The sequence below is a fragment of the Gorilla gorilla genome, chromosome 3, assembly GCF_029281585.2.
Source record: "Gorilla gorilla gorilla isolate KB3781 chromosome 3, NHGRI_mGorGor1-v2.1_pri, whole genome shotgun sequence".
Lineage (NCBI taxonomy): Eukaryota > Metazoa > Chordata > Mammalia > Primates > Hominidae > Gorilla > Gorilla gorilla.
The window spans coordinates 114,936,785-114,961,632 of NC_073227.2; the positions used below are offsets into that span (position 1 = coordinate 114,936,785).

At 37.0% G+C, this 24,848-nt stretch overlaps 1 protein-coding gene across 14 annotated transcripts in view; it reads left to right on the forward strand.

The window, feature by feature from the left end:
- PDLIM5 (PDZ and LIM domain 5) overlaps positions 1 to 24,848 on the forward strand; it is a 216,555-nt gene that overhangs the window by 173,233 nt on the left and 18,474 nt on the right. For all 14 annotated transcript variants that reach the window (XM_055385648.2, XM_019025343.4, XM_019025345.4 and 11 more), the window contains one exon: positions 15,327 to 15,501. In XM_055385648.2, coding sequence (XP_055241623.2) covers positions 15,327 to 15,501 — 175 coding nt within the window. The remainder of the gene's footprint in view (positions 1 to 15,326; positions 15,502 to 24,848) is intronic.

The window sequence follows — 24,848 nt, forward strand, 5'->3', positions numbered from 1 at the left end:
TGAATATTGCCCTGGGCAGTGGCAGTGTTTTGGAGAGAATTCCCTGGGCAGGGTGACTGCAAGGTATTTACACTTTAACCTAACTGGGCTGCTGGTTTTAACCATTGTCCTCCCTGGGAACTTGACTCCCTATAGAGTACCTATGTATCTTCTGTTAAAACACCAGTGGAGGATTGTATTCAGTTTATAGCATATTAGAATGCTACCTTCATACTTTCTTTAATTGTGTGTACACACAACTCCCAGTTGAGCCCTGTTTACTCTCATATCCCTGGTGTTGACAAGAAATTAGTGGATATTATTAAACGTGTCCATGGAGGCAGGCATTCTACTGAGGAAAATAAAAACATATATTGATATTAGTTGATATGATATTATGGCGATATACTCAAGGCAGTAGTATTTTATCATTTAATATTAGACTTTTTTTTTTTTTTTGAGACAGAGTCTCTCTGTGTTGCCCAGGCTGGAGTGCAGTGGCGCTATCTAGGCTCACTGCAAGCTCCGCCTCCCAGGTTCACGCCATTCTCCTGCCTCAGCCCCCCAAGTAGCTGGGACTACAGGCGCCCGCCCCCATGCCCGGCTAATGTTTTTGTATTTTTAGTAGAGACGGGGTTTCACCGTGTTAGCCAGGATGGTCTCGATCTCCTGACCTTGTGATCTGCCCGCCTCGGCCTCCCAAAGTGCTGGGATTACAGACGTGAGCCACTGCGCCCGGCCAATATTAGACATTCTTAACCTCTGATAGTCCGTATTGAACAGATAACAATTTCTCTATGCTCTTGTTAAGGCACCATTCCCTTTACGTGAATTAGGTGATATGTATATAAGCTTTATCTTAGTGATTTGCTTTTCTCTGTGAGACAGTTTGGATATGTAGTAAAGACAAAGGCTCTTAATTGACAAGAATGTAAAAACAAAAGTTTATGATTCTTTTTTAGAATATAAGTTGTTTCGTGTTTTGAAGAAGCATGATACAAGTAAGCTATACATATAAAAGTTGTGACCATTTGAAGGTCTTTTGGGGACAGTATAAATTTCTTTTGATCAAACGAAACGGGAAAAAACACAAACTTGCTTTTCAAAATGAATAGTTAATTTTTGCTTCTGTTGTACCCCATCTGAGGAGTTTTCACCATCCCTATTTGAGGATTGGGAACTCATGAATACAATGGGTGGCCTAAAAGGAACAAACATTTAACATTTAACAGGAGAATGATGACTATCATTGATTAGTAGTAATCATTGTTTTTTGTAATACTTTCAGTTGTAACAGATATTTTTATAAGAATGCACAATAAGGTAATGTCATTAAAATTTAAAATTTAAATAGGCATTATTTAATGAGGTAGCAGTGTCTGAGAAAAGTCAAAAGAATTGTTTAGAGTTCTGTAGTGAGTTGAACCCAGCTGTTTTGACTCTGAATACTGTATTTTCCTGAGTCAAAAGACAGTATCAGTGAATGTATTTAAGGAGGACTGTATCTGTTAGGGATGGGATAGAAAGGATTCTTGCCTTGGATAATAGGGAGCTTCAAGTGACTGGCAACTGCTAAGATCTGTTTCAAGTAACATTTTCTTTGCATCTAAACTCCGTTTTTGAAATTTAGATCATTTGGCTAAGATTCTAGTTAATGTGTTTTTCTTTTTTTTTAATCATACCCTGCTTCTGGTGTGTGCTACATTTAGCAATAAAGAAAAGCTTGTTTACTTCATTGTAGACTGAGCTTTGGAGAGATCTGATATGTTGTTTCGATGTTTTGTTTTTTTTTTTGTGAGAAAGACTCAAATATATTTGTGAGATTTGATTAGATCAAAGACTGAATGATGTGCATCTCAGTTATAAGTGGATATAAATTCTATCTTTTATTTGAAGTCTAAGGGAGATAGGGGTGAGAAAGGAAATTACTGTTTCTACAACCATCCCAAATTTCATTGTAGGCTTTGCACTACAGTAATAAATCGAGATAACTAAATTTGCCTAGCTAAGATGGATAGATTTATTGGTTCCATTTTAAAATTTTTATATGAATAAGTAAACTGCTACCAGTTGCGTGTATTTCATCTCTTCTAATAATGTTTTATTGCCATCTGCTCCCCTGCATTTTGACATCATTAAACTAAACAGCCCTCTTGCCGTAAAGCCCTGACTGGAGCTGTCCATTGTCAAAACTGGGGTGTGAAACATGTAAATATGCCCATCTCCTTACATAACAAGTAGATTTTTGTTTCTGATTCTCAGGAAAAAATTAAAGTAACAACCATTAATTGCCTGTTTTCTTTTTCTTCTAATTGTTCCTTCATTGAAATTTATTTGCGTGTTGGAAGCTTTCCAGTGCTGATGCAAGGCTTCATCTGTGAAAGCTATTCTTTCTCCCCATTTTCTTCTCTTTCTGAGATGAAAACATTAAACCTTTTATAAGGCAGACATCTACATTTGTTCATATATGCTTTTCCTAAAGAATTGTTCTATTAATTGATGCATATAGTTTAAACCAAAGTTTGGCAAATGGTGTTCCTTGGTCACATCTGGCCCACCACTGATTTTTGTGAATGAAGTTTTGTTGGAAAACAGCTACGGTACGGTTGTTTACATATTGTTTATGGCTGATTTCATGCCACAATGGCAGAGTTGAATAGTTGCAACAGTCTGTAAGGCCCACAAAGCCTAAAATATTTATTCTCTGGCTCTTTACAGAAAAAGTTTTGTTAACACTGGTTTTCAAACGCATGAATAAGAATAACAGTGCTTGATAATTCTGCATGGTAGTTGCAGACTTTATTGACAGCCATCAGCACCCTTGGTAGCACTAGTCCTGAGATACTGTGATTGCCTATTTGCTTGTCTGTAGTGCCTTTAAGAAGATAAACTCTTTCTGGGCAGATATCTTATCCTTAAATGTATCTTCCACACCAGAAGAATTCTTACATCTAAAACGTTGTATGTACTAAGTAGTTGTTGAATGAGTGGATGTTTTATGTTTTAACTATGTAAGATCTTATGTCAGAGTGTAATAATAATTGACACGTATGAAGCATTTCTTACAGATTCAAGGAAGTATAAGTAAACACTTTTACTACTTCATTGAATCCTCTCACCCTTTGAGGTAGTTATTATTGCTGTTTTACAGATGAGGTAACTTAAGACCCAGAATGATGACATTTCTAACATCACAGCTAGAAAGCCCAGAACTAGGAGCCTGTGTATCTTGAAATTTAGTTTTTATGCTAGATGTGCTGCTTCTTCCACCATAAAATAGCTGACCTACCATCTCTGCTTTTAAAAGATGCTAAATTCAAACACAACTTTGAAAAATGATAAACTATCATTTATTTTGGAGAGCTAATGACTTTAATTGAGAGATATCTTAGAGAATTAGTGGTAGTAATAGAAATTTAAGGAGTATCCCAATTTTTAAATTTTACAATAACTTGTATTCATCATTAGAGACGTTGTAGATATTGACATTGAGAAATCTTAAAATATCTCTTTTTTTTTTTCCTGCTTCATTTTTTTTCCCTACATGATTAGAACTCTGTTTATATGGTCAACTTAAACTGTAGGTACCTTTCTCCTTCATTTCTGAAATTAGGCTGCCCTCATATTTGTATAAATAGTTGAAAATTGGTGGGAAAATGGTAAAAGCCAAACCCATGTAGCTTTCGTGTGACTTTGGAAGTAAGACATGTCAGAACTCTAGACATAATATGAGTATAAAATGATTTTAATGTATGTCCTTATGGTTTTCTCATCCAAATATGAGCAAAATTGTACAAATTTAATATTTTAAATATATTCTAAGCTTACGAAGTCTGTATGAGTTTACCATTGATCCTCTTTAGTATTCCTGAGGTCATGCATTATGTCTCAGTTTTGTTTTGTTTTTTTAATATTTTAATTTTATTCTTTTTTATTTCTTTTCCTTTTTTTTCCCTTTTTTTAAGAAAATGAAGCACATTGGCCTCCTACAATAAAAGCATAGACTTGTCTTCCCACTCTAAGTAGAAAATGGAACAGTGATATTAAGATGATTAAGAAGATTCTGGGCCAGGCACAGTGGTCCATGCCTGTAGTCCCAGCACTTTGGGAGGCCAAGGCTGGCGGATCATTAGGTTAGGAGATTGAGACCATCCTGGCTAACATGGTGAAACCCGATCTCTATTAAAAATACAAAAATAAGCTGGGTGTGGTGGCGTGTGCCTGTAGTCCCAGCTACCCGGGAGGCTGAGGCAGGAGGATTGCTTGAACCTGGGAGGCAGAGGTCGCAGTGAGCTGAGATCGCGCCACTGCACTGTGCGAGACTCAGTTTCAAAAAAAAGAAAGAAAGAAAGAAAGAAAATTCTGTGTATACTGTGATAAATAATTTGTTGACTTAATTGAATGCTGGTAGAACCAGATATGTTAAGATCTCATATCTTTATCTTCAGGGTACATACTGGGTTGCTTTTACTTGTATCTCTGACCAAATGGAAGTTTTCTATATAAGATCAGCTAGGAGAAAAAGGCAAGTCGATGTGTACTGAATTTTGGTTATGTGTGATATAAGAAATTAAAAAGGGAACTGAACATAATCCAAGTCCCCACACTCACTTTAATTAAGATATTGTAGATCCAGTTTAATCTGGGTTCTTAAAGTTGAAAGGCTGGTTGCTAATGGAAGAAGCTAGCCTCCTGAAGATGTGGAAATATTTGATACTTAGCCTTGGGTGCACCTGTTCCAGTGCTTTATAGCGAACATACCAGCATTCTCCACTGCTTAGAGAAATGGTAATAGTTTAATCTGTCCAATTTGCTTTTAATCACTGATTTCATTTTTTAAAAATTGCACAATTGTCTCCAGAATGTACTTTCCTCTGATCCCAGATCTTGGCTTAACTTTCTCCATTTCTGTTGGATATGATTTCATGCCTGGATTATGAAGAGTAGACTATTGTTTAGGCTTTCAGCATAAGGAGCTTGACAGACAAAATGCACATATTCTTTGCTTCTCTTGGCCACCATCTGTTTGAGATGGCTGGCGAAGGGGCAGAGAAGAAAGCACTTGCTGCACACAATAGTATGCAAGCATGTTGCCATGACTGCTACCCAATTTAGTATGTGTAAAATTGCTACCATGCCATTGAGAACATATTTCCTGAGATGTTGAATTACAATACTTTATCTCCCCGAGAGTGCCACTTTGATGTATCCCAGTTATTTATACAAGCACAACATTAGCTTCAGTGTTTTTAACAAGAACACCTCTTGCAGTTGAGCCAGTTGTTTTTCACACCGTAAAATCTCACTTATGACCTCTGCCTTGTTGGGGCTGTCAACGTTTGTCTTTTGTCAGGGGGAGTATTTGTATCCATTGATATATATATATATATATATATATATATATATATTTTTTTTTTTTTTTTTTTTAAGACAGAATCTCACTCTGTCACCCAGGCTGGAGTCCAGTGGCATGATCTGGGCTCGCTGCAACCTCTGCCTCCTGGGTTCAAGCGATTCTCCTGCCTCGGCCTTCCAGTAGCTAGGATTACAGGCACGCACCACCATGCCCGGCTAATTTTTGTATTTTTTCATGGAGACAGAGTTTTGCCATGTTGTCCAGGCTGGTCTCAAACTCCTGACCTCAAGTGATCCACCCATCTCAGCCTACCAAAGTGCTGGGATAATAGGCGTGAGCTACTGCGCCCAGCCTAGTATCCATTGATATTTTCAATATCAGCCTTTCTTCTGACTTAATGAGAATGAAGTATTATAGGAATTTTAAAATAAGGAATCAAAATGTATTTTATAGTTATTCCTAGATTTGTCCCCATAACTTTCTTTGCTGCTTTAGCTTAATCCAAATGTAGTAGTTGAAGTATTCACACCAATATGAAGTTTGTACAATAAAATAGATTTAGTACTTTAAGACTGTTTGTCCTTAGCAAAAGTATTAGATCTATAATTATGTTCCTCATTCTGTTGCCCAGGCTGAGGTGCAGTGATGTGATCACAGCCCACTGCAACCTTGAGCTCCTGGACTCAAGTTATCCTCCTGCCTCACACCCCTGAGTAGCTATAGGTGCATGCCACCATGCCAAACTTTTTTTTTTTTTTTTTTTTTTGTAGAGATGGGGGTCTCACTGTGTTGCCCAGGCTGGTCTCAAACTTCTAGCCTCGAGTGAGCCTCCTACCTCAGTTTCCCAAAGTGTAGGGATTGCAGATTTGAGCCACCACACCTGGCCACATTTCTCTTCTAAAGCAATTTATGTAAATTCTCCTAAATGTTTCTCAAATTGTGAAGAATACAGCCTTTTATCCTGAAGTTTTATTTCAGGAACCTTGCAGCCATTAATTATAATGGCTAAAAACTTTGGGCAGTCAGGTTTATGGAAATAAGTAGTATTTCTCTAAGAAACTCATATTTTACAGAATACATGAAGGGCTTAAAAGTGATAATCTAAGCTGTTAAGAGACTTCAAGGAAAATAAAATAATAACGCCTTCATACATTTTTCCTACATTTATCCTAGCAGGCTCAGTAAGGAAATTAAAATAGCAGAAATAAATCACCTCAACTATCACTATCCCCTCTTCCAAACTGGTCCAGAAGTGAGTACTAGCAGGTTTAGATCACATTTAAGGAGCTCTGACTTCATATTTTAATGGATCAAGACATTAACTGGCAGAGAACTCAGCACACAGTAGGTACATAATAATTATTGATGAATTAATGCATAAGGACATAGTTTTTGGAGTGAAATAGACATGGTTTTGGATCCCGGATTCTCTGCTCCCCTCCACTGGCTTCCATGACATACTCTTCTGGTTTTTCTCCTGCCTCTCTGTCAGTCCCTAAGGTATTTGTGTTATTTGCTTTCCGCCTAAGGAGCTCTTCTGTTTTCGTGCTGTACTTTCCCTGAAACAGTCTCATTCACTCTCACAGACTCAAATGTCGTCAATATGTTGGTGACTCTTGAATCAATTCTTCTAGCTTAGATACTTCTCCTGAGTTTTTATATTCAATAAATGATCTGTACAGGCGCCTCCAACTTTAACATACATGTGCTGTCCTCCACTGTGAACACATGCATAGCGTAGCGCCTGCCGCATTACAGGCTCTTAGCATAAACTTGTGAGTGAAACTCAGCGTTTTTCCACCTTTTTGGCAGTTACCCACTATAATATAGTTGACTGTTTACTGGCTTACAACCTTCTTTAAACTCAGTAAGGGCAGAAATCATGTTTATCTTGTCCATATTGGTAGAGCCAGTGCATTGTTTGGTACATAGTAGTTGTTCAAAAAGCATTTGCCTCATTTCGTGATTCTACATGTTTTGGGGCAAGTTACTTATCCTTTCAGAAGTTTATATTCTTGATCTGTTAAATAGTTGACAGTACCTTGAAATGTTGTTGTAAAGATGAAACAATTCAGTTATTCACTCTTCAAAACTTTTTACTATAGAAAAATGTTCAAATATATGTATCTGCACTCCAGCCTGGGCAACAGAGTAGAGACTTTGTCTCTAAAAACAAAAAAATTAAATTAGAAACAAAGGAAAAAATTACTGTGTTGGGAGATGTGTGGTAGGCAAAATAATGCCCCTCTACAGATGTCCATGAACACAGAACGTGTGACTATGTTATGTTATATGGCAAAAAGGAATTAAGTTTGCAGATTGGAGTTAAGATTGCTTGTCAATTGACCTTAAAAATGGGGAGATTATCCTGGTTTGACCCAATGTAATCTCAAGGGTCTTCAAAAGTGGAAGAGCAGGGAGGCGGAAGAGAGGATCAGAGTGATACTATGTGAAAATAATTCAACCCATACTTGCTGGCTTTGAAGAGGTGGAAGGGGCTTTGAACCAGAGAACTGGGCAGCCTCAGTTTCCCTAGAGTCTTCAGAAAGAAAAACAGCCCTACCAACACCTTGATTTTGACCCAGTAATATCTGTGTAGGTTAACTGTTAGGTTTAGGTAATAAACTTGTGTTGTTTTTAAGCCAGTAAGTTATTAGTAATTTGTTACAGTGGCAATAGAAAACTAGTGATTAGATAATCAGAAAAAAATTGAAAATTGGGTATTTCATGATATTAAGGAATATTTTTAAGTGTGATAATGGCATTCTGATTATGTTTTTAAAAAGAGTACTCTTTTAGAGATTATATTACAATATAGATTAAATAGCGTATCTTGAATTTGTTTCAAAATAGTTCAGAGATGGCCGGGGAGGGAGGAGTGGAATATTAATGAAACATGATCAATTATGAAGCAATGATTAACAAAGCTTGATTTTTCCATTTATTAAGTTGTACTAGTTTTTCAAATAATGAATTGGTTCCTTAGCATCTTCTATACCTAAGCAACGTGGATATTGTTTTAAATTCTAGAATCATTGTAAACTCATAGACTTAGATACATTTGAAGTATTTCAATCCATTGTAGTTATTATTTTTATTTTTCTAAATGCTGAAACTGTCCCATCTACTTCTTCAAGTTATTTTGATGCAACTCCAGGAGTCTTTAACATTTTCCTTGCTTTCTAATTTGACAAGACATTCCAAACTCTTCTTACTCATTTTTTGCCCCAATCCTAGAATCAGCGATTTCTGTAAGACGTCTGGTTCCCTTTAGTAGAAAGACAATAATTCTGGTGCAGGAGTCGTTTTTTTCTCTGAATAAAGACTTACTGAGCAATATGCCAGGGACTGCCGGGTGCTAGGGATAGAGCAATGTACAAAATAGATGGTGACCCTGACCTCAAGGTAGGAGAAGACAGATAATAAACAATAAAAAGAATATAACATGAGTGCTGTAGATAAAAAGAAACTGCTGAGGAATATAGGAACTGCTGCTTTGTGGGGAATGGGGTGCTGTTTTGTATAGGATGGTCCAGGAAAGCTACATTGATAATACAGCCTTTGAGCAGAGACCAGAAGGAAGTGAGGGAGCAAGCCGTGTGAACAACTGGAGAAAAGATTTCCAGGCAGAGGGAACAGAAAGTACAAAGGGCCTGAATCAGAAGCACGCTGGCCAGTACAGAGGAATAATCAGGGGGCCAGCATGTCTGGGATATAATGGGCAAGGGGTAGAGTGGCAGGAGATCAGGTCAGAGAGATAGCAGGGGTCAGATGCTCTAAGACCTTTGGTTTTAGTGCTGAGTTAAACGGTCGCTATTGGAGGGTTTTGAGCAGAAGAGTATCTGTTCAAAACCCTCCAATTATATACTGACTTCATTTTTACTGACTTTTTTGTTGGTGGCAAGAGTAGAAGCAAGGAGATCTATAGGCAGTCACTGCTCTAATCCAACCAAGAGATGAAGATGGTGGCTTGAACCAAGATGTACTATGGAGGTGATGAGACATCATTATGTGATGTGTTTTTTGTATCACCATGAACAGTTCATCTTCCAACACCAAACTTGCTCTCCTACTGATTATGTTTAGCAATACAGAAGCACTACTTCTAATAAGAGTAAGCTGCCTTAGAAGACACTAGCAACATCTGTTATTGTTTAAGTTTGTTCTTTGGGATATCATCCCCCATTCCCAGCTGACTTATGTTACGTTTCCAAGTAAAGTTTGACAGGATGTAGTATTTTTTTCGCATAGTGAATGTCGGTAGTAAAAATATTTTATTTGTAGTTGAAATTTTATTTGAACCAAAGAATCAACTGATTAACTTCATGCCTATTCAAGTACAGTCTGGCCAGGTGTTTAATCTCTGCATTATAATCCTCACTACTGTCTTTTAAGTGTGTTGGTTTAGAATTAACAGCTATTATGAACAGGAACAGAGACCAAAAATATCAAATAACCCCCACTTTATTCTTAATCCAGTGAGAAAACATCTGTTTTCAAAAAATTCACACGTACTTCCAGGAACTTGATTGATTTTAATTAATATTTTCTTACTGGAAACTCTAGCAACTCTGTATATTGTGGATTAGGTATATCTTACTGGACTAACTTAACAAATTTATACATTGTATGCTGAGAAAGTTTTCTGGTATGTTGCTAGGTTTTCCAGTAAATTTATGTTTACTTATTTAATGGTAATTATTGTAATCTTAGGTTTGACTATCAGTGTTGAAAATCCAAAGAAAAGATTAAATATGAATGTTATTCTGAACCTTTAGAAGACTCATAAATAGCAATTTTAAAGTTAACAAAAGAGATTCTCACCAACACTATTGGTTTGGAGAGAAGCTAATGGATTTGAATTTCTAGTTTTCTGGTGGTGAAATGTATTTGGTACAAAAGAAAAAAAAAGTAATTTTCAAACAAGCTCCCAGGGAGTAGAGATTAGCCGTAAAAGAAGCCAATATTTAATGAAAGTTGCTCAAGCTTAAGGTTAAAAAGGAAATCTTGAGTCAAGAACCAATTTCCTCCTGATGTTCTCATTGTGACAGTTTCCTGACTTGCTCATTATTCAGTTCGAAAAAGTCACACTTTTTGTGACTTACATTCCTAGATTGTGAAATGGGGCTGATTCAACGCTCCTGTTTAATGTTATCATTAGAACTTAAAAGAAAAAAAAAACTGTGATGACAAGTAGATTGTCATCCTTAAGCTATCTCTAAAGAGGTGTATTTTTTCTTTCTACATAGAAGTAAATGGTTTTTGCAAAGGGTTCAATGCATTTGGAGCATTTTAGAGGTCAATGTGCTACCTATGGAAGACTGGTTTTCTTTGTATGGTAGTGTAGTTCTCCACAAAATTATAATGGAAGCAGGGCTCATTTATGGTGCTTCCCCTGTCCCAAGACCTCACCCTGTTACACGTCCCTCTTCCCCGTAAGCCAAGTGAGCAGAGACTAGGAGGCTAGCACTTGACTGCTCAAAGGTTGCCCATTCCTGTGCTAGAGCGGTGAGAAATTCAGTCTGAAGAAATGAAACATCACTTTATTCATACGGGAAATAGCTGTGCCGTGGAAATGTTCAGGACTTGGTAATTAATAGAGCTTGTGTAGCTTTGTGTGCGGGCCAATGTGCTAGCAACACAGCAACAAATGGAGGTGTGAGAATTTATTTCATATCCAAAGTGGTTAAAATGAGGCAGTAACGGAAAGCAAGGCTTTTCTTCCCAAGAAAGGAATAGCGGTAGAACTTAGAGCCTTTTTATGTGTGTTTCAGATACAGTCACATGTTTCATGTTTAAGAATGGCTTCTCATGCTAAATAAGTTAGTTCCCTGTATACCTTCTCCTTGAGGCATGGGCCAGATGGATTATGTCCCATTTTACGATGACTGATGGAGAATTACCACACTCTTTTATTGCTAAAAGTATCTCAGTGACTCAGTACTTTAGAGCTTATGCATAGATAATGTGATAAAATAAAGGCATATGGTAGATGAAAGGGTTTGGCTTTCTTTGAGGTCTGATTTTCAGATTTTCCAATTGGTTACTTTCCCATTATTTGAAATCCTGAACCTAGTCCACATTTTTAAAGTATCTATCTCTATAGTCTTCTTTAAAAAGGCAAAAAAAAAAAAAAATTGGGAATCCTCCTTTTTTCGTTTAACTGATTAAATAATATTTTTTCATCATTTATTTGTAAGGTAATTTTTTGGCTGTGGATAGAAAGAAGTATATAGAGTTTGTACTCTTTTTTTTTTTTTTTTGAGATGGAGTCTTGCTCTGTTGCCCAGGCTGGAGTGCAGTGGTGCAATCTCGGCTCACTGCAAGCTCCGCCTCTCGGCTTCACACCATTCTCCTGCCTCAGCCTCCCAAGTAGCTGGGACTACAGGCCCACCACGCCCAGCTAATTTTTTTTGTATTTTTAGTAGAGACGGGGTTTCACCGTGTTAGCCAGGATGGTCTCGATCTCCTGATCTCATGATCCGCCCGCCTCGGCCTCCCAAAGTGCTGGGATTACAGACATGAGCCACCGCGCCCGGCCACTCATTTTTAAATAATTAATAATTAACTTAGGGAGGAAAAGATATTGACAGGATATTGATAAATAGCTAATAAATTATACAGGTGAGGAGTGTTACTTCTAGCTGGGGTGGTCAGAGAAGACTTGGGAGAAGAAAATGAAACTTCTATGGGCTTTACAGAATGGGAAAACTATGAGTAGCAGTAGGAAAAGGGACATTTCCTTGGCTGAGGGTCACAGAGGCAGTGTCTGGTGTGGCATGTTCAAGGGATAGTGAATAAACTATAGCATAGTTTAAGAGCAGACTCGAGCCAGACAGCTCAAGTTCAAGACTTTTACTTGCTATGTGACTTTGGGCAGATTTTTAAACCTCTCTTTGCCTCAGATTCCTCATAAATTAAAAAAGTGGTACTAATACCAAAATCACAGGGCTGTTGTAAGGATTTAAGAATAGTGCCTTCAAGATCAGGCATGGTGGCTGATGCCTGTGGTCCCAGCACTTTGGGAGGCTGCGGCAGACAGATCACAAAGTCAGGAGTTCGAGACCAGCCTGGCCAACATGGTGAAACCTCATCTCTACTAAAAATACAAAAATTAGCCCAGCGTGATAGCAGCCACCTGTAATCCCAACTACTTGGGAGGCTGAGGCAGGAGAATCATTTGAACCCTGGAGGCGGAGGTTGCAGTGAGCAGAGATCGCGCCGTTGCACTCCAGCCTGGGCAACAGGGCGAGACTCTGTCTCAAAAAAAAAAAAAAAAGGAATGGTGCTTTCAAATAGTATTAAATAATTGCACAAGTTGAGTATTAAGTAACTCTAATTTAGTCTGAAGATGATGGCAGTGATATGTGGGGAAACAGAAAGGATAAGGTTTTACAGAAGATTGGAGTGGGCTCATTGAGGGACTTGACTTTCAGGACTACATATAGTTTGTAATGAGTTACAGAGGCTTTATTTTAGAAGCAGGAACATATGATCAGAGTAGTGTTTTTGGAAAAATAATCTAGCAGAATAGGTAGAAAGGGAGACTGGCAGCAGAGAGTGGTTAGGAGACTTGCAATAGTCCAGATTTGAGGAATTCAAGACCAGAATTCAAAAGATAGAGGGTGGGTTTGGATCAGAACGGAAGGACAGACCTGAGAAAGAAACATTTTCTATGAAACAGTTGTTAGGGTCTGGGGACTAACCCTTGGGGACACAGGAGGCCGAGTTCTGTGCCTGCGTGAGTGGGAGAATTCAAGCATCTAGGCGTTCTTGGCAAGAGCTGGTAATATGTGCGAGAAGAAGAAATACATTTTACATTTCTTGAATTTAAAGATAATAACAGGTGTTAGAGTTGAAAATGTCCTTGAGAAAACATATTTGGTGCTCCAGAAGAAATCAGGCCTGGATAAAGAAATTAAAGATGCACAGAGGTAAGAGTTGGGCTGTGTGAGCAAATTAGGTAACAAGAAAGTAGTGTACCAAGTGAATATTACAGCACTTTTCTTTCCCATTTCTATAAGAGAAAAGTGTGGGTCTAAGAGAATGGAAACATGTTCCTAGTCCAGTTGACTCACTTGAAACATGGGCAATAGTAGAGCTCCCTGGCCTGAAAGTGGCGTTTCACAGATCGAGTGCCAGGCAGTGCACTGTAGAAGATGTGTGAAGTGTCTATAAATGCTGGGTTTCTGGATCTGTAATTGCACATTATTGCAAACAGGCTTTATTCTAGTGAGGGAGAATTATCATATCAATTATCCTAATTAATCTTTCCCAATTCCAACTACACTTTAATATACTGTCAATGTGTTTTTACATATATATGTATATTTATGTAAATACATTTATCTGTATACACTCTGTTAATTTGTATTATTTGTATACTTTTCTTAAAAGTTGTTCCTTTTGGACTATTTTCACGTGCACCTTTTCTCTTCCATTAGATTTTAATTGCCTGTGGCTAAGGAGCAGGCCATCTGTTGGTTTCAATCCTCACTGTTTTCTCATTCATTCACTTTTGTATTGATTCCAGTTTATTTATTCATTCATTTATTCTCTCCAGACACTGTTAAGTTGCTAGGGTGCTGAATAAGACATAATTTCTGCCCTCAGGGAGTATACTATCTAGTTAAGGGAAGGAAAGGCACAGAAATATGTAGCAGAAACAGTAATACATTAACAGAAAATTATGAGAACACAGAAGAGAAACATTTAATCCAGATTATATGGAGAGGGTTGGGGAGAAATGTAATTCAGGGAGAGTTTTCGGAGTAGTTGACTTCTGGGCTGAGACTTAAACAATAAAGTAGTGGTTACTAGGTAAATAGGAAGAAGGGTAGAAAATGGCATTACCGATGGTGAAAACAGCCTGAGCATACATAGACCCATTCACAAGAAAAAGTGAGGCAGTTTAGTGTTCTTGGAGCATAAAGTGAAAGGCAAAGAGCAGTGTAAGATGAGGTTGTGGGGCAAGCAGAGACCACTGGGAGGATTTGTATGCAGCACGTGGAAGCAGGGACTACATTCAGGGGTCAAATAGGGACATCCTTAAATGCTATTGGGTCAGATTTCAGTCTTAGGTGGCTGTTGAGAGGATGAATGTAAGGACATTTTTGGTAGCTGGTCGAGGTTGGTGACGTTGAGGATCTAAATTAAGACAGTATTATAGGAATGGGGAAGAGGAGGCAAAGTCAAGAACAATGTGAACCATCAAACCAGCAGGACCTATTACTATAAATGAGAGGGAGGAAGGACCAAGGATGCTTCTTATGTAGCTGCCTTCTATTCCTGGGTGACTGATTGCACAGTTTCCTTAGAGAATCCAGGAACAGAGAGAATATAGTGAGTTAATTTTTGGTTTTGTTATCTTCAATACATTGGGATTTTTAATACATCTATGACTATATTTGGAATTAAATCTAATTAATGGTTAGCAGAGATGTCTAGATAATTAGAAATAACTCACCTTCAATATTTACCTTAACCATGTCTCCTCTTAGAAGCAGAGGTGTGTATCACCTGAGGTCAGGAGTTCAAGACCAGCGTGACCAACATGGAGAAACCCCGTCTCTACTAAAAATACAAAATTAGCCAGGCATGGTGGTGCATGCCTGTAATCCCAGCTACTTGGGAGGTCGAGGCACGAGAATCGCTTAAACCCAGGAGGCGGAGGATGCAGTGAGCCGAGATCATGCCATTGCACTCCAGCCTGGGCAACAAGAGCGAAACTCTTGTCTCAAAAAAAAAAAAAAAAAAAATTCTATGCATACGTCTGTCGTAATTCTTTTACTTTGTTGGAATCTTTGGTTTTCTTTCCCATTTACCTACATAGTCACAGCCTAGTGTTTGATTCATAACCTCACTGTAAGTGTGAGTGAGTGAACAACAAGTGAATAGATTACTGTTAAAATAATAATTTTTATTATTTGATTGTTAGGAAAAGTTTATATGTGGCTTATTCTCATTCTGATTCTTCTGTTTTAACTCCTAGTACCTTCCACTGGAAGAATCTCAAACAGCGCTACTTACTCAGGATCAGTGGCACCAGCCAACTCAGCTTTGGGACAAACCCAGCCAAGTGACCAGGACACTTTAGTGCAAAGAGCTGAGCACATTCCAGCAGGGAAACGAACTCCGATGTGCGCCCATTGTAACCAGGTCATCAGGTTGGTTGTTTTTTGAAATTTTCTTGAAAGTACTTAATATCAATGTTGGTTTTTTTTTTTTTTTTTGCATTTGGAAGTATGTGTAATGCAATTAGTGAAAATATTCTTGCCATAATCCTATAGAGTACTAATTATTGAGTAAATACGAATATCTGTCTATGAGAATCTATTTTAATGAAAGGTAATACGGAGGTCTGTGAAAATAAAAGTACTAATTGCGTTGGTTATCAGTTATCAATTCCTATTAGAACTAAGGAAAAAGTGATTAATGTGGCCTTTCAGAGAATAATAAAATTTTAAGACTCAAAGGGACCCTGAAAGTCATTTATCCTAATTTCATTATTCTACAAATTATAGAAGTGAGGACATTCATTTAGATGAAAAATAACTAGTGACATTAAAGAACTTTGAGCCTTAGAGAAAAAGATGATTGGATTTTTGAGTACACAAGCACTGAAAGGTACCTTCAGACCTATTCATAAATGTTTTGAATGTTAGATTACGTAATGACCTGCTTCTTTAAAATACGTTTTATCCCAATCTATTTTATTGTCTCTTAAATTACAAGAAGAAAAAATCTCAGAGATCTTAAGAATGCACTGTACTGCAGCTTATTGAATCTCTGAGTATTTCTGAATAAGGGGCTTTTAGAATGTTAGGTGGTGTAGGCACCAGTGCTGATTGCAGGCATCCCACCCAAAGGACCTTGTTGCACTTCGTGAGTTGCCTTGTTGGCAATAACAAATGGTTCTTTGAAGTGACTTCTCAAGCTCTCTTTTTAAATTTATCCTACTTTGAAGTAATTGAAACAGTGGCTTCTCTAAAGTTGAATAAGGTTAAAACTTAATTGCATTTTCATCTCTTCTATTACATAATTATAGCATAATGTTTCTAGGTAATATTTAACATGGAGCCAGGAAACCTCAATACTTCATTTAGAGTCAAATATAAACACCCCTCTCTTTAGCCTACTATTAATTGAATAATATATGTGTCAAGAACATAGCACACAGTATGCCATTCAAAATTGAATAGTTTTTTTCTTTGTTTGTTTTAAAGGTAGTCAATGTTCATTGTGATGTTTAAAAAACATAGAAACACAGAAAACAAAAAACAAAGTTCACACATAATCCCACCTCCCAAGGTAACCTCTATTATCTGTTTTCTTTCAGACTTTTAAAACATTCACACATAAGGACAGATATTATTTTACAAAAATGGAATCCTAATACAGTATTTTGTAAGCTGCTATTTTTCCTTTAAATTGTATTTTTTAGAGTGAGCACCTGCTTAGTAAGAATTAGCCAGCAGCAGTGGTAGTAGTAATAGTGGTTATGGGGAGAAAGGGAAAATCAGTAAAGGTTTCCAGAGTCTAGAGCAGTATTCAACACACAGAAGGCATTCAGTAAATGTTTAACTGCATAGATCATGCATGACTCTAGACCCATTCATCATTTAGGCCATAATGTCAATTTGGTTAGTCATTTTCCTGAAAGTGCTAGTATGGGGTCTCTGTCTTATAGAAATATTTAAACTAATGTAAGATCTGGTATGTTGCTGCTTTATCCTAATAAAGAAAGCAATGTTTTAGTACTACCTGCATTTAGCTGTTATATTTTTGGTTTAATATCGATAAAATAGAAACAAACTCTGACTTGTAACATTGCTTCTGTAAGTTACAGTACTTTGGTTGCCTAGACTGATGCTTAGGGATACTATATTCTGGATAAAAACACCTTTGTGGAGACAGGAGTCACTGCTGTTATTTGTATGCTATTGTAAGCAAGTAATTACTGGGTGAGTTAACAAAATGTCATACCACATCAGTTGCTGATTCATGTTGTGTAGTTATCAAATTCCATGATATCCTGTAATCACCACTTCCGGCACTTCTAAAAAACTTACTTAATATGGAGAAAATGTGAAGATCAAAGTAGAAATTACATTTCACCACCCCTACCTGCCTTGGTTTTAAATTTAATGCCAGGCCAGTATGCAATTTTAATGCACAGTCATCCTGCCGTGTAAAATAAATATGTATTATGCTAACATGAGTAGCCATCACTTATTGCTCCCTCATCTGTTAAATTTTATATTGTTCTGGATTATCCAGTACTTGTTTTCAGTTAAGCATTAAAGCTTCATTTACTAAGGAAGTTAATAGGAATGGGGATTAGTTCATGTCAAGATCATGTAACAGTAATTAACATAGCACATTTGCCTGGTGCTCAAATGCTTAAGCAGCTTGAATCGATTGTGGTCAGTTCAGAGGCCTAGTCAAAGCATAATTCTAGTTCTTGGCCTCAGTGTCACTATTACTTACCAAAGCAAGAAGGCTTTAGATCAAGTGACATTCTCTTGGACACCTGTTTTAAAAACGAGCTGTAGTTTCTTTCAGGCTTGATACCTTCAATGCAGACTATTATACCCTAGCAAGCTTGGAGAAGTTTAAATTTATAATTTATATTGTGAGTTTTCTATCATATAATTTATATTGTTTGTACCAATTTATATTGTTTTGTTTTATATTTACTTTTCAATATTTCAAATTTGCCAAAAACCATTTTTTATGTAAAGGCAAACTAAAGCACATTTTATGTTTTATTTTATTTTATTTATTTATTTTTTTTCAGCAGAGTTGATTGTTTCAGAAAACCTCAGGAATCTGAATGTTAGAACTGAACTGGTTATCTCTTTATAGAGCACATTCAGTTTAAAATTCCATAATCTTATTTGGATCTAAAGTTTAAAAATTTTTTGGTTTATTTGAATTGTGAAAAGTTTATGGATGTTTTGCCTAAATTGTATTATGGAGACATTACTTTGACTAGCTACAAATGAATAGGAAGTTACATTTTAGGAACTTCTGTTGAAGCTTTGATTAAGTTTGCTATGGGACATTTTCAGTCAAATTATGTTAGAAGCACCGTTTATTTGACTCATACCTATGAATAGATTAATTGTTGGAGTGCTAGGATAATAGAGAATCATAGAAAATCAGGCAGTTGTAGCCAAAATCATGTTTCAGTTTCCTTGGTAGAATGGGGTTTTGAACATTCTAGTTTATTTCTTAAGTGTTACATCTAGTGGCATTAAAATCTATTGACCATTTGTATTACATGGAGTTAACGGAACTATTTATGTTTAGCTTGACATCTTTGTGAAAGAAATAAGGGGCTTATAGTGCTTGAATTTCTTCTTAAATATGGAATGCTTAAATAGCCACATTACTATTGTTTTGCCTTTGCCTACAGTACAGCACCAGAAAAACTATATATAGCCAATCCATTGTTTGTTCCAGTGAGAGAAAAAATTTTAATGTTATTGATTTGTTTTTTGCTCAGTGATTTTCAAACCTGTCTCATAAGGAGCACCATCTCAGTTTACCAAGGAAAAACATGCAGAATTTGTTGCCTGTTTTACCATTTATTTCAGTCTCTGAGCACCCCTTTATTTATAGGTTTTATTTGTCATCCCCACTAATTCAGATTTTACTTGAAAATAAAAGGCCTCCTGGAAATGTATTAGCCCTTGTATTTAAGGAAACAACTAAAGACATTGACCAAAACTCATAAACAAGACAGAGACCAAGATTTCACTATTTACTGTTGTGAAAGATTAGAAAGAACATAAATGTGCAGCATCTATATAATGTAATTTTCAGATAATAGTTAATGTTAAATGTGTTTTTAGCATATTCCAAATATTACACCAAGAATTTTGCCTGAATTTTCATAACAACCCTGTGAGACAGTTGCTATGATTATTCCACTTCAAGGCTGAGAAAATTGAGGCATAGAGAAGTTATGTATTTGTTTGAAGTTGCATATGTATAATGGAACCTGCATTTGAGTCCAGATTTGTCTAACTTTAATTTTTATTCATGCTTTTAACTACCACTACATAGGAAGATGTTTATAGTATCATATGAATATGGCAAAAATGAAATAAGGAACTCAAAAGTATGATTCCAATTTTATGTAAAGAAACTATACACCAAGATATATATTTAAGCCTGATAACAATAAAAATAGCTACTATATATTGAATGTGATATTGAACGTGATTGGTATCATGCCAATAACTTTTTTTTTTTTTGAGATGGAATCTCCCTCTGTTGCCCAGGCTGGAGTGCAGTGGCGCAATCTCGGCTCACTGCAACCTCGGCTCACTGCAACCTCCACTTCCCAGGTTCAAGCGATTCTCCTGCCTCAGCCTCCCAAGTAGCCAGGACTACAGGCGCCTGCCACCACGCCCAGCTAATTTTTTGTATTTTTAGTACAGATGGGGTTTCACCATGTTAACCAGGATGGTCTTGATCTACTGACCTCATGATCCACCTGCCTCGGCCTCCCAAAATGCTGGGATTACAGGCATAAGCCACCACACCCAGCCCGTGCCAAGAACTTTATTAGTAGTATTCTACTGGATTCCCAAAATAACTCCAGAGAATTGATATTATTCTTTTTTTAAAATTTTTTATTTTCATAGGTTTTTGGGGAACAGGTAGTATTTGCTTACATGAGTAAGTTCTTTAGAGTTGATTTGTGAGATTTTGGTGCACCCATCACCAGAGCAGTATACTCTGAACCTAATTTGTAGTCTTTTATCCCTCACCCACTTCCCATCCTTTCCCCTTGAGTCCTGAAAGTCCATTGTGTCATTTTTATGCCTTTGCATCCTCATAGCTTAGCTCCTACTTATGAGTGAGAACATATGATGTTTGGTTTTCCATTCCTGAGTTACTTCACTTAGAATAATAGTAGTTTCTAGTTCCATCCAGGTTGCTGTGAATGCCATTAATTTATTCTTTCTATGGCTGAGTAGTATTCCATTGTGTATATATACCACAGTTTCTTTATCCATTGATTGATGGGCATTTGGGCTAGTTCCATATTTTTGCAGTTGTGAATTGTGCTGCTATAAACATGCATGTGCAAGTATCTTTTCCATATACTGACTTCTTTTCCTGTTAGTAGATATATTCTTACACCTGTTTTACAGATGGAAATACAGAGGCTTAGATTAATCTGCCCAAAGTCACAAAGGTGGTTAGATAGTAGAGCCAGGGCTGGAACCCATCTGTTTGATTCTGAAATACATTCATTCATTCATTAAATATTTATTGAGGGTCCTATAATGAACCAGGCACTGTTTTATCCCACTGTTTTTAGGAATATAATAGTAAGCAATACATATAGCCAGTGTGCTTTAGGAAAAAGACCAAAAGAGAACTATACGCCAAAATTAAGAGTTATAATGTCCAGATAATAGATTGGATGTGATGTTTATTTTCTTCTCTCTCCGACTTCAGTCTTTCTAATTTATTGCACAGGAGTGTGTGTGTTTGTGTGTTTGTGATGAATGAATATACACACAATGATATCTATTACTGTATTACATCAGAAAAACACCCTCAGTAAACCTGCCATAACTGAAGACTATGGCAGTGTACTTTTATTCATAGTGTTTGAATGAGAAAGAAGTTAATAAACAAGTTGAACAGTTAAATATTCTCATCTCCCCTCTAAAATTATTTTGTACAGCATATATGTATTCTTAAACTCATGTAGGTGACTTGGGGCTCACTTTTCTAGTTTCTCATCTAATGCAGGAGTATAAGCAACATTCGTTGAGTATTCTGTGTGCCGCTGTCCTTAGATATCACTGGCACAGAAATCAAAGACATGCTCTTTTTTCTTAAGAAGGTTACTGTTGTGAACCGAATTGTGTCTTCCCAAAATTCATTTGCTGAAATCCCAAATTCCAGTACCTCAGAATGGGACTATATTTGAAGAGGGCATTTGGTCTTTAAAGAGGTAAAATGAGGTCAGTAGGGTGGGCCTTAATTAAATTTAACTGGTGTCATTATAAGAGGAAATTGAGACACTGACACATATTGAGGGAAGACCATGTGAGGACACATGGAGAAGATGGCCATCTATACACTAAGGGGAGAAGCCCTCTTGACATCTTGGTCTTGAACTTTAGCTTCCAGAACTGTGAGAAAATAAATTCTTGTTGTTGAAGCCACCCAGTCTGTGGTACTTTGCTAAGGCAGTCCTGGCAAACTAATTCAGTTTATAGTCTAATAAAAAATACAGACAAGCAAATCAACAACCAAATTAATATGGTAAGTCGAATAGAGATACATCTAGGATTACATCAGTGCAAAAAGGAGAGGTAAGGATTATCCAACTTTAATAAACCAATTTATTTTATTTGAAAAGAATGGAAAGCAATAAGGTTCAGAAGTCTATTCATAATCAAATGAATATTTTGTACAACAAATGTCCATTGAAAACTTCTATGCAAGTTACCATACTGGCACCATGGTATATATTTCTAGTCTACCCCGTGCTCACACCCGAATGATGGGTGTGACTGGAAGGAATCCCACAATCACACTAACCAGTCTCCTTTTAAATTCATCACTACTAATCTCAGGTATGTTCCTTCTTTTCCCTGGGTATATTCTTAATAGTAATGAAAGACTGCTATGTTTCTCTAATATGTTTACTTTCCCACTTTCCCCAAAAAACCCATTTCACATCTTCTTTCTCCTCAAACTTCTAAAATCTCCTTTCCCATCCTCACTATTAGCTGATGACTTTGATTCCTCTTTCACTTTTTTATGTAGGAAAGGGAACAAAAAAGACATACAACATAGAGAAAATAGATAGCAAAATGCCACTAATAAATCCTACTTTATCAGTAGGTTACATTAAACATAAATATATCACACACTCCAGCTAAAAGAGAGAGTGGAAGGGTAGATAAAATTATGATCTAACTATAAGTTGTCTACAAGAGACACAGTTTAAAATAAAAGATACAAATATGTTACAAGTAAAAGTATAGAAAAAAATATATTATGCAAATAGTAACCAAAAGAGAGTTAGAATAACTGTACTAATATCAGATAAAATCGATGTTAAGACAAAAAAAATTACTAGAGACAGAGTAGTACATTTTATAATGATAAAAAGTTCAATCCATTAAGAAGATGTGAGTTATAAACACATATTTACCTAACAGAGCATCAAAATAAGTGAAATAAAAACTGTCAGAATGGAAGGGAGTAATATATACAATTCAATAATAATTGGAAACTTCAACACTCCATATTAATTAATAGATATAATTGATTACTGGTCAGAATAGCAAAAAGAACTAGAAAACTTGAACAACACTAAATACCAAGTATACTTCACCAGATATCTATAGAACATTCCACTCAGCAACGCAGAATCCAGCAGAATATATATTCTTCTGAAGTGTATGTGGAACATTCTCCAGGATAGACCATATGTTAAGTCATAAAATGAGTTTCAATAAATTTAAAAGGACCGAGATCATACAAAGTATGCTCTCTGACCAGAATGGAATGAAATTAGAAATCAATAACAGAAGAAAATTTGGGAAATTCACAAATATGTAGAAATTAAAAAACACACTCCTTAAACAACCAATGGGTCAGAAAAGAAATCACAAGGGAAACTAGAAAATACTTTGAGCTGAATGAAAATGAAAATGTAATATACTAAAACTTATTGAATGCAGCTAAAGCAGTGCTTAGATGGAAATTGATAGCTGGCAAATGTCTGCATTCAGAAGGAAGAATCATCTCAAATCAGTAACATTGCCTTCTACCTTAAGACTCTAGAAAAAGATCAAACTAAGTCCAAAACTTAGAAGGAAGGCAAGAACAAAGATTACAGCAGAAATGAATGAAATCGAGAATTTAAAAAAAAATCAATGAAACCACAAGTTGGTTCCTTGGAAAGATCAACAAAATTGACAAACATTGGCTAAACTACCAAGAAAAAAAAAAAGAAGACTCAAATTACTAAAAATGACACTAAGGTGTCTCACAGGTTTTTGTTTTTTGTTTTGAGACTGAGTCTCACTCTGTTGCCCAGGCTGGAATGCAGTGGCAGGATCTCAGCTCACTGCAGCCTCCACCTCCCAGGTTCAAGGGATTCTCCTGCCTTGGCCTCCTGAATAGCTGAGGCCACAGGCCTGCACCAACACGCCCAGCTAATTTTTGTATTTTTAGTAGAGACAGTCTGGCCTCGAACTCCTGGCCTCAAGTGATCCGCCCGTCTCGGCCTCCCAAAATGCTGGGATTATAGGCGTGAGCTACCGCACCCGGCCAGTGTCCCACAGTTTCTGTGTCATGAGTCTATGGGTTAGCTGAGTACCCTGCTCAGAATCTCAACAGGCTGAAATCATGGTGTCAGCTGAGCTGAGGTTATCATGTAGAGATCCAGATCTTCTTCCAAGCTCACTCAGGTTGTTGGACAAATTCAGTTCCTTTCAGCTCTGGGACTGACGTCCTTATGGGCCGTCCCCACCTTAGACAGTTCACAACATGATTGCTTTCTTCCTCAGGGCCAGCAGTAGAGCCTCTCCTGTTGCTTTTTAACTTCTTTTAAGGGTTTACCTGATTAGGTCAGGCCCATCCAGGATGATCTGTCTTTTGATTAACTCAGTATCCACTGATTAGGGGATGTAATTGGTTTTTTTTATTTTGGTTTTGATTTTTTTTGAGACAGAGTCTCACTCTGTCACCGACGCTGGAGTGCAGTGGCGCAATCTTGGTTCACTGCAACCTCCACCTCCTGGGTTCAAGCGATTCCCCTGCCTCAGCCTCCCGAATAGCTAAGACCACGGGCACGTGCCACCATGCCCAGCTAATTTTTGTATTTTTAGTAAAGACGAGGTTTTATCATGCTGGCCAGGCTGGTCTCGAACTCCTGGCCTCAAGTGATCCACCCGTCTCGGCCTCCCAAAGTGCTGGGATTACAGGCGTGAGCCACCATGCCTGGCCTAGGGGATGTAATTGTATCTGCACAATCCTTTTTGCTATTTACAGTTATCTAATCACAGGAGTGATAGCCTGTCATGGTCACAGGTTCTACCCACACTCATGGAGAGGGTCTTTACTCAAATATCAGAGTGTTGCTGGTCATCTATTTAAATTCTCCCGTTTCATCCCTACTTCCTACCTATACCATCTTCCTCTCTGCCCTCCCTGCTTAATTTTTCTTGTCAGCCTTTAATATCTAACATGCCATATATTTTATTTATCTTACTGTCATCTCCCTGCCCTATGTTAGCATATAAGTTCCATGCAATCAGGGCTTTTTTTGGCTTTGTTCCCTGCCAGATTTCCTGTTTCTAGAACAGTGCCTAGCACATATTGCATTTAGTAAATTATTGTTCAATTGATAGATGAACTTTTAAATATTTGTAGAATGTATATTAGTGTTGCCAAATTGAAATTATATCTCACTTGTCTTATTATTGAATTACATTTATCCTGCTTTGCAGATTTTATAATA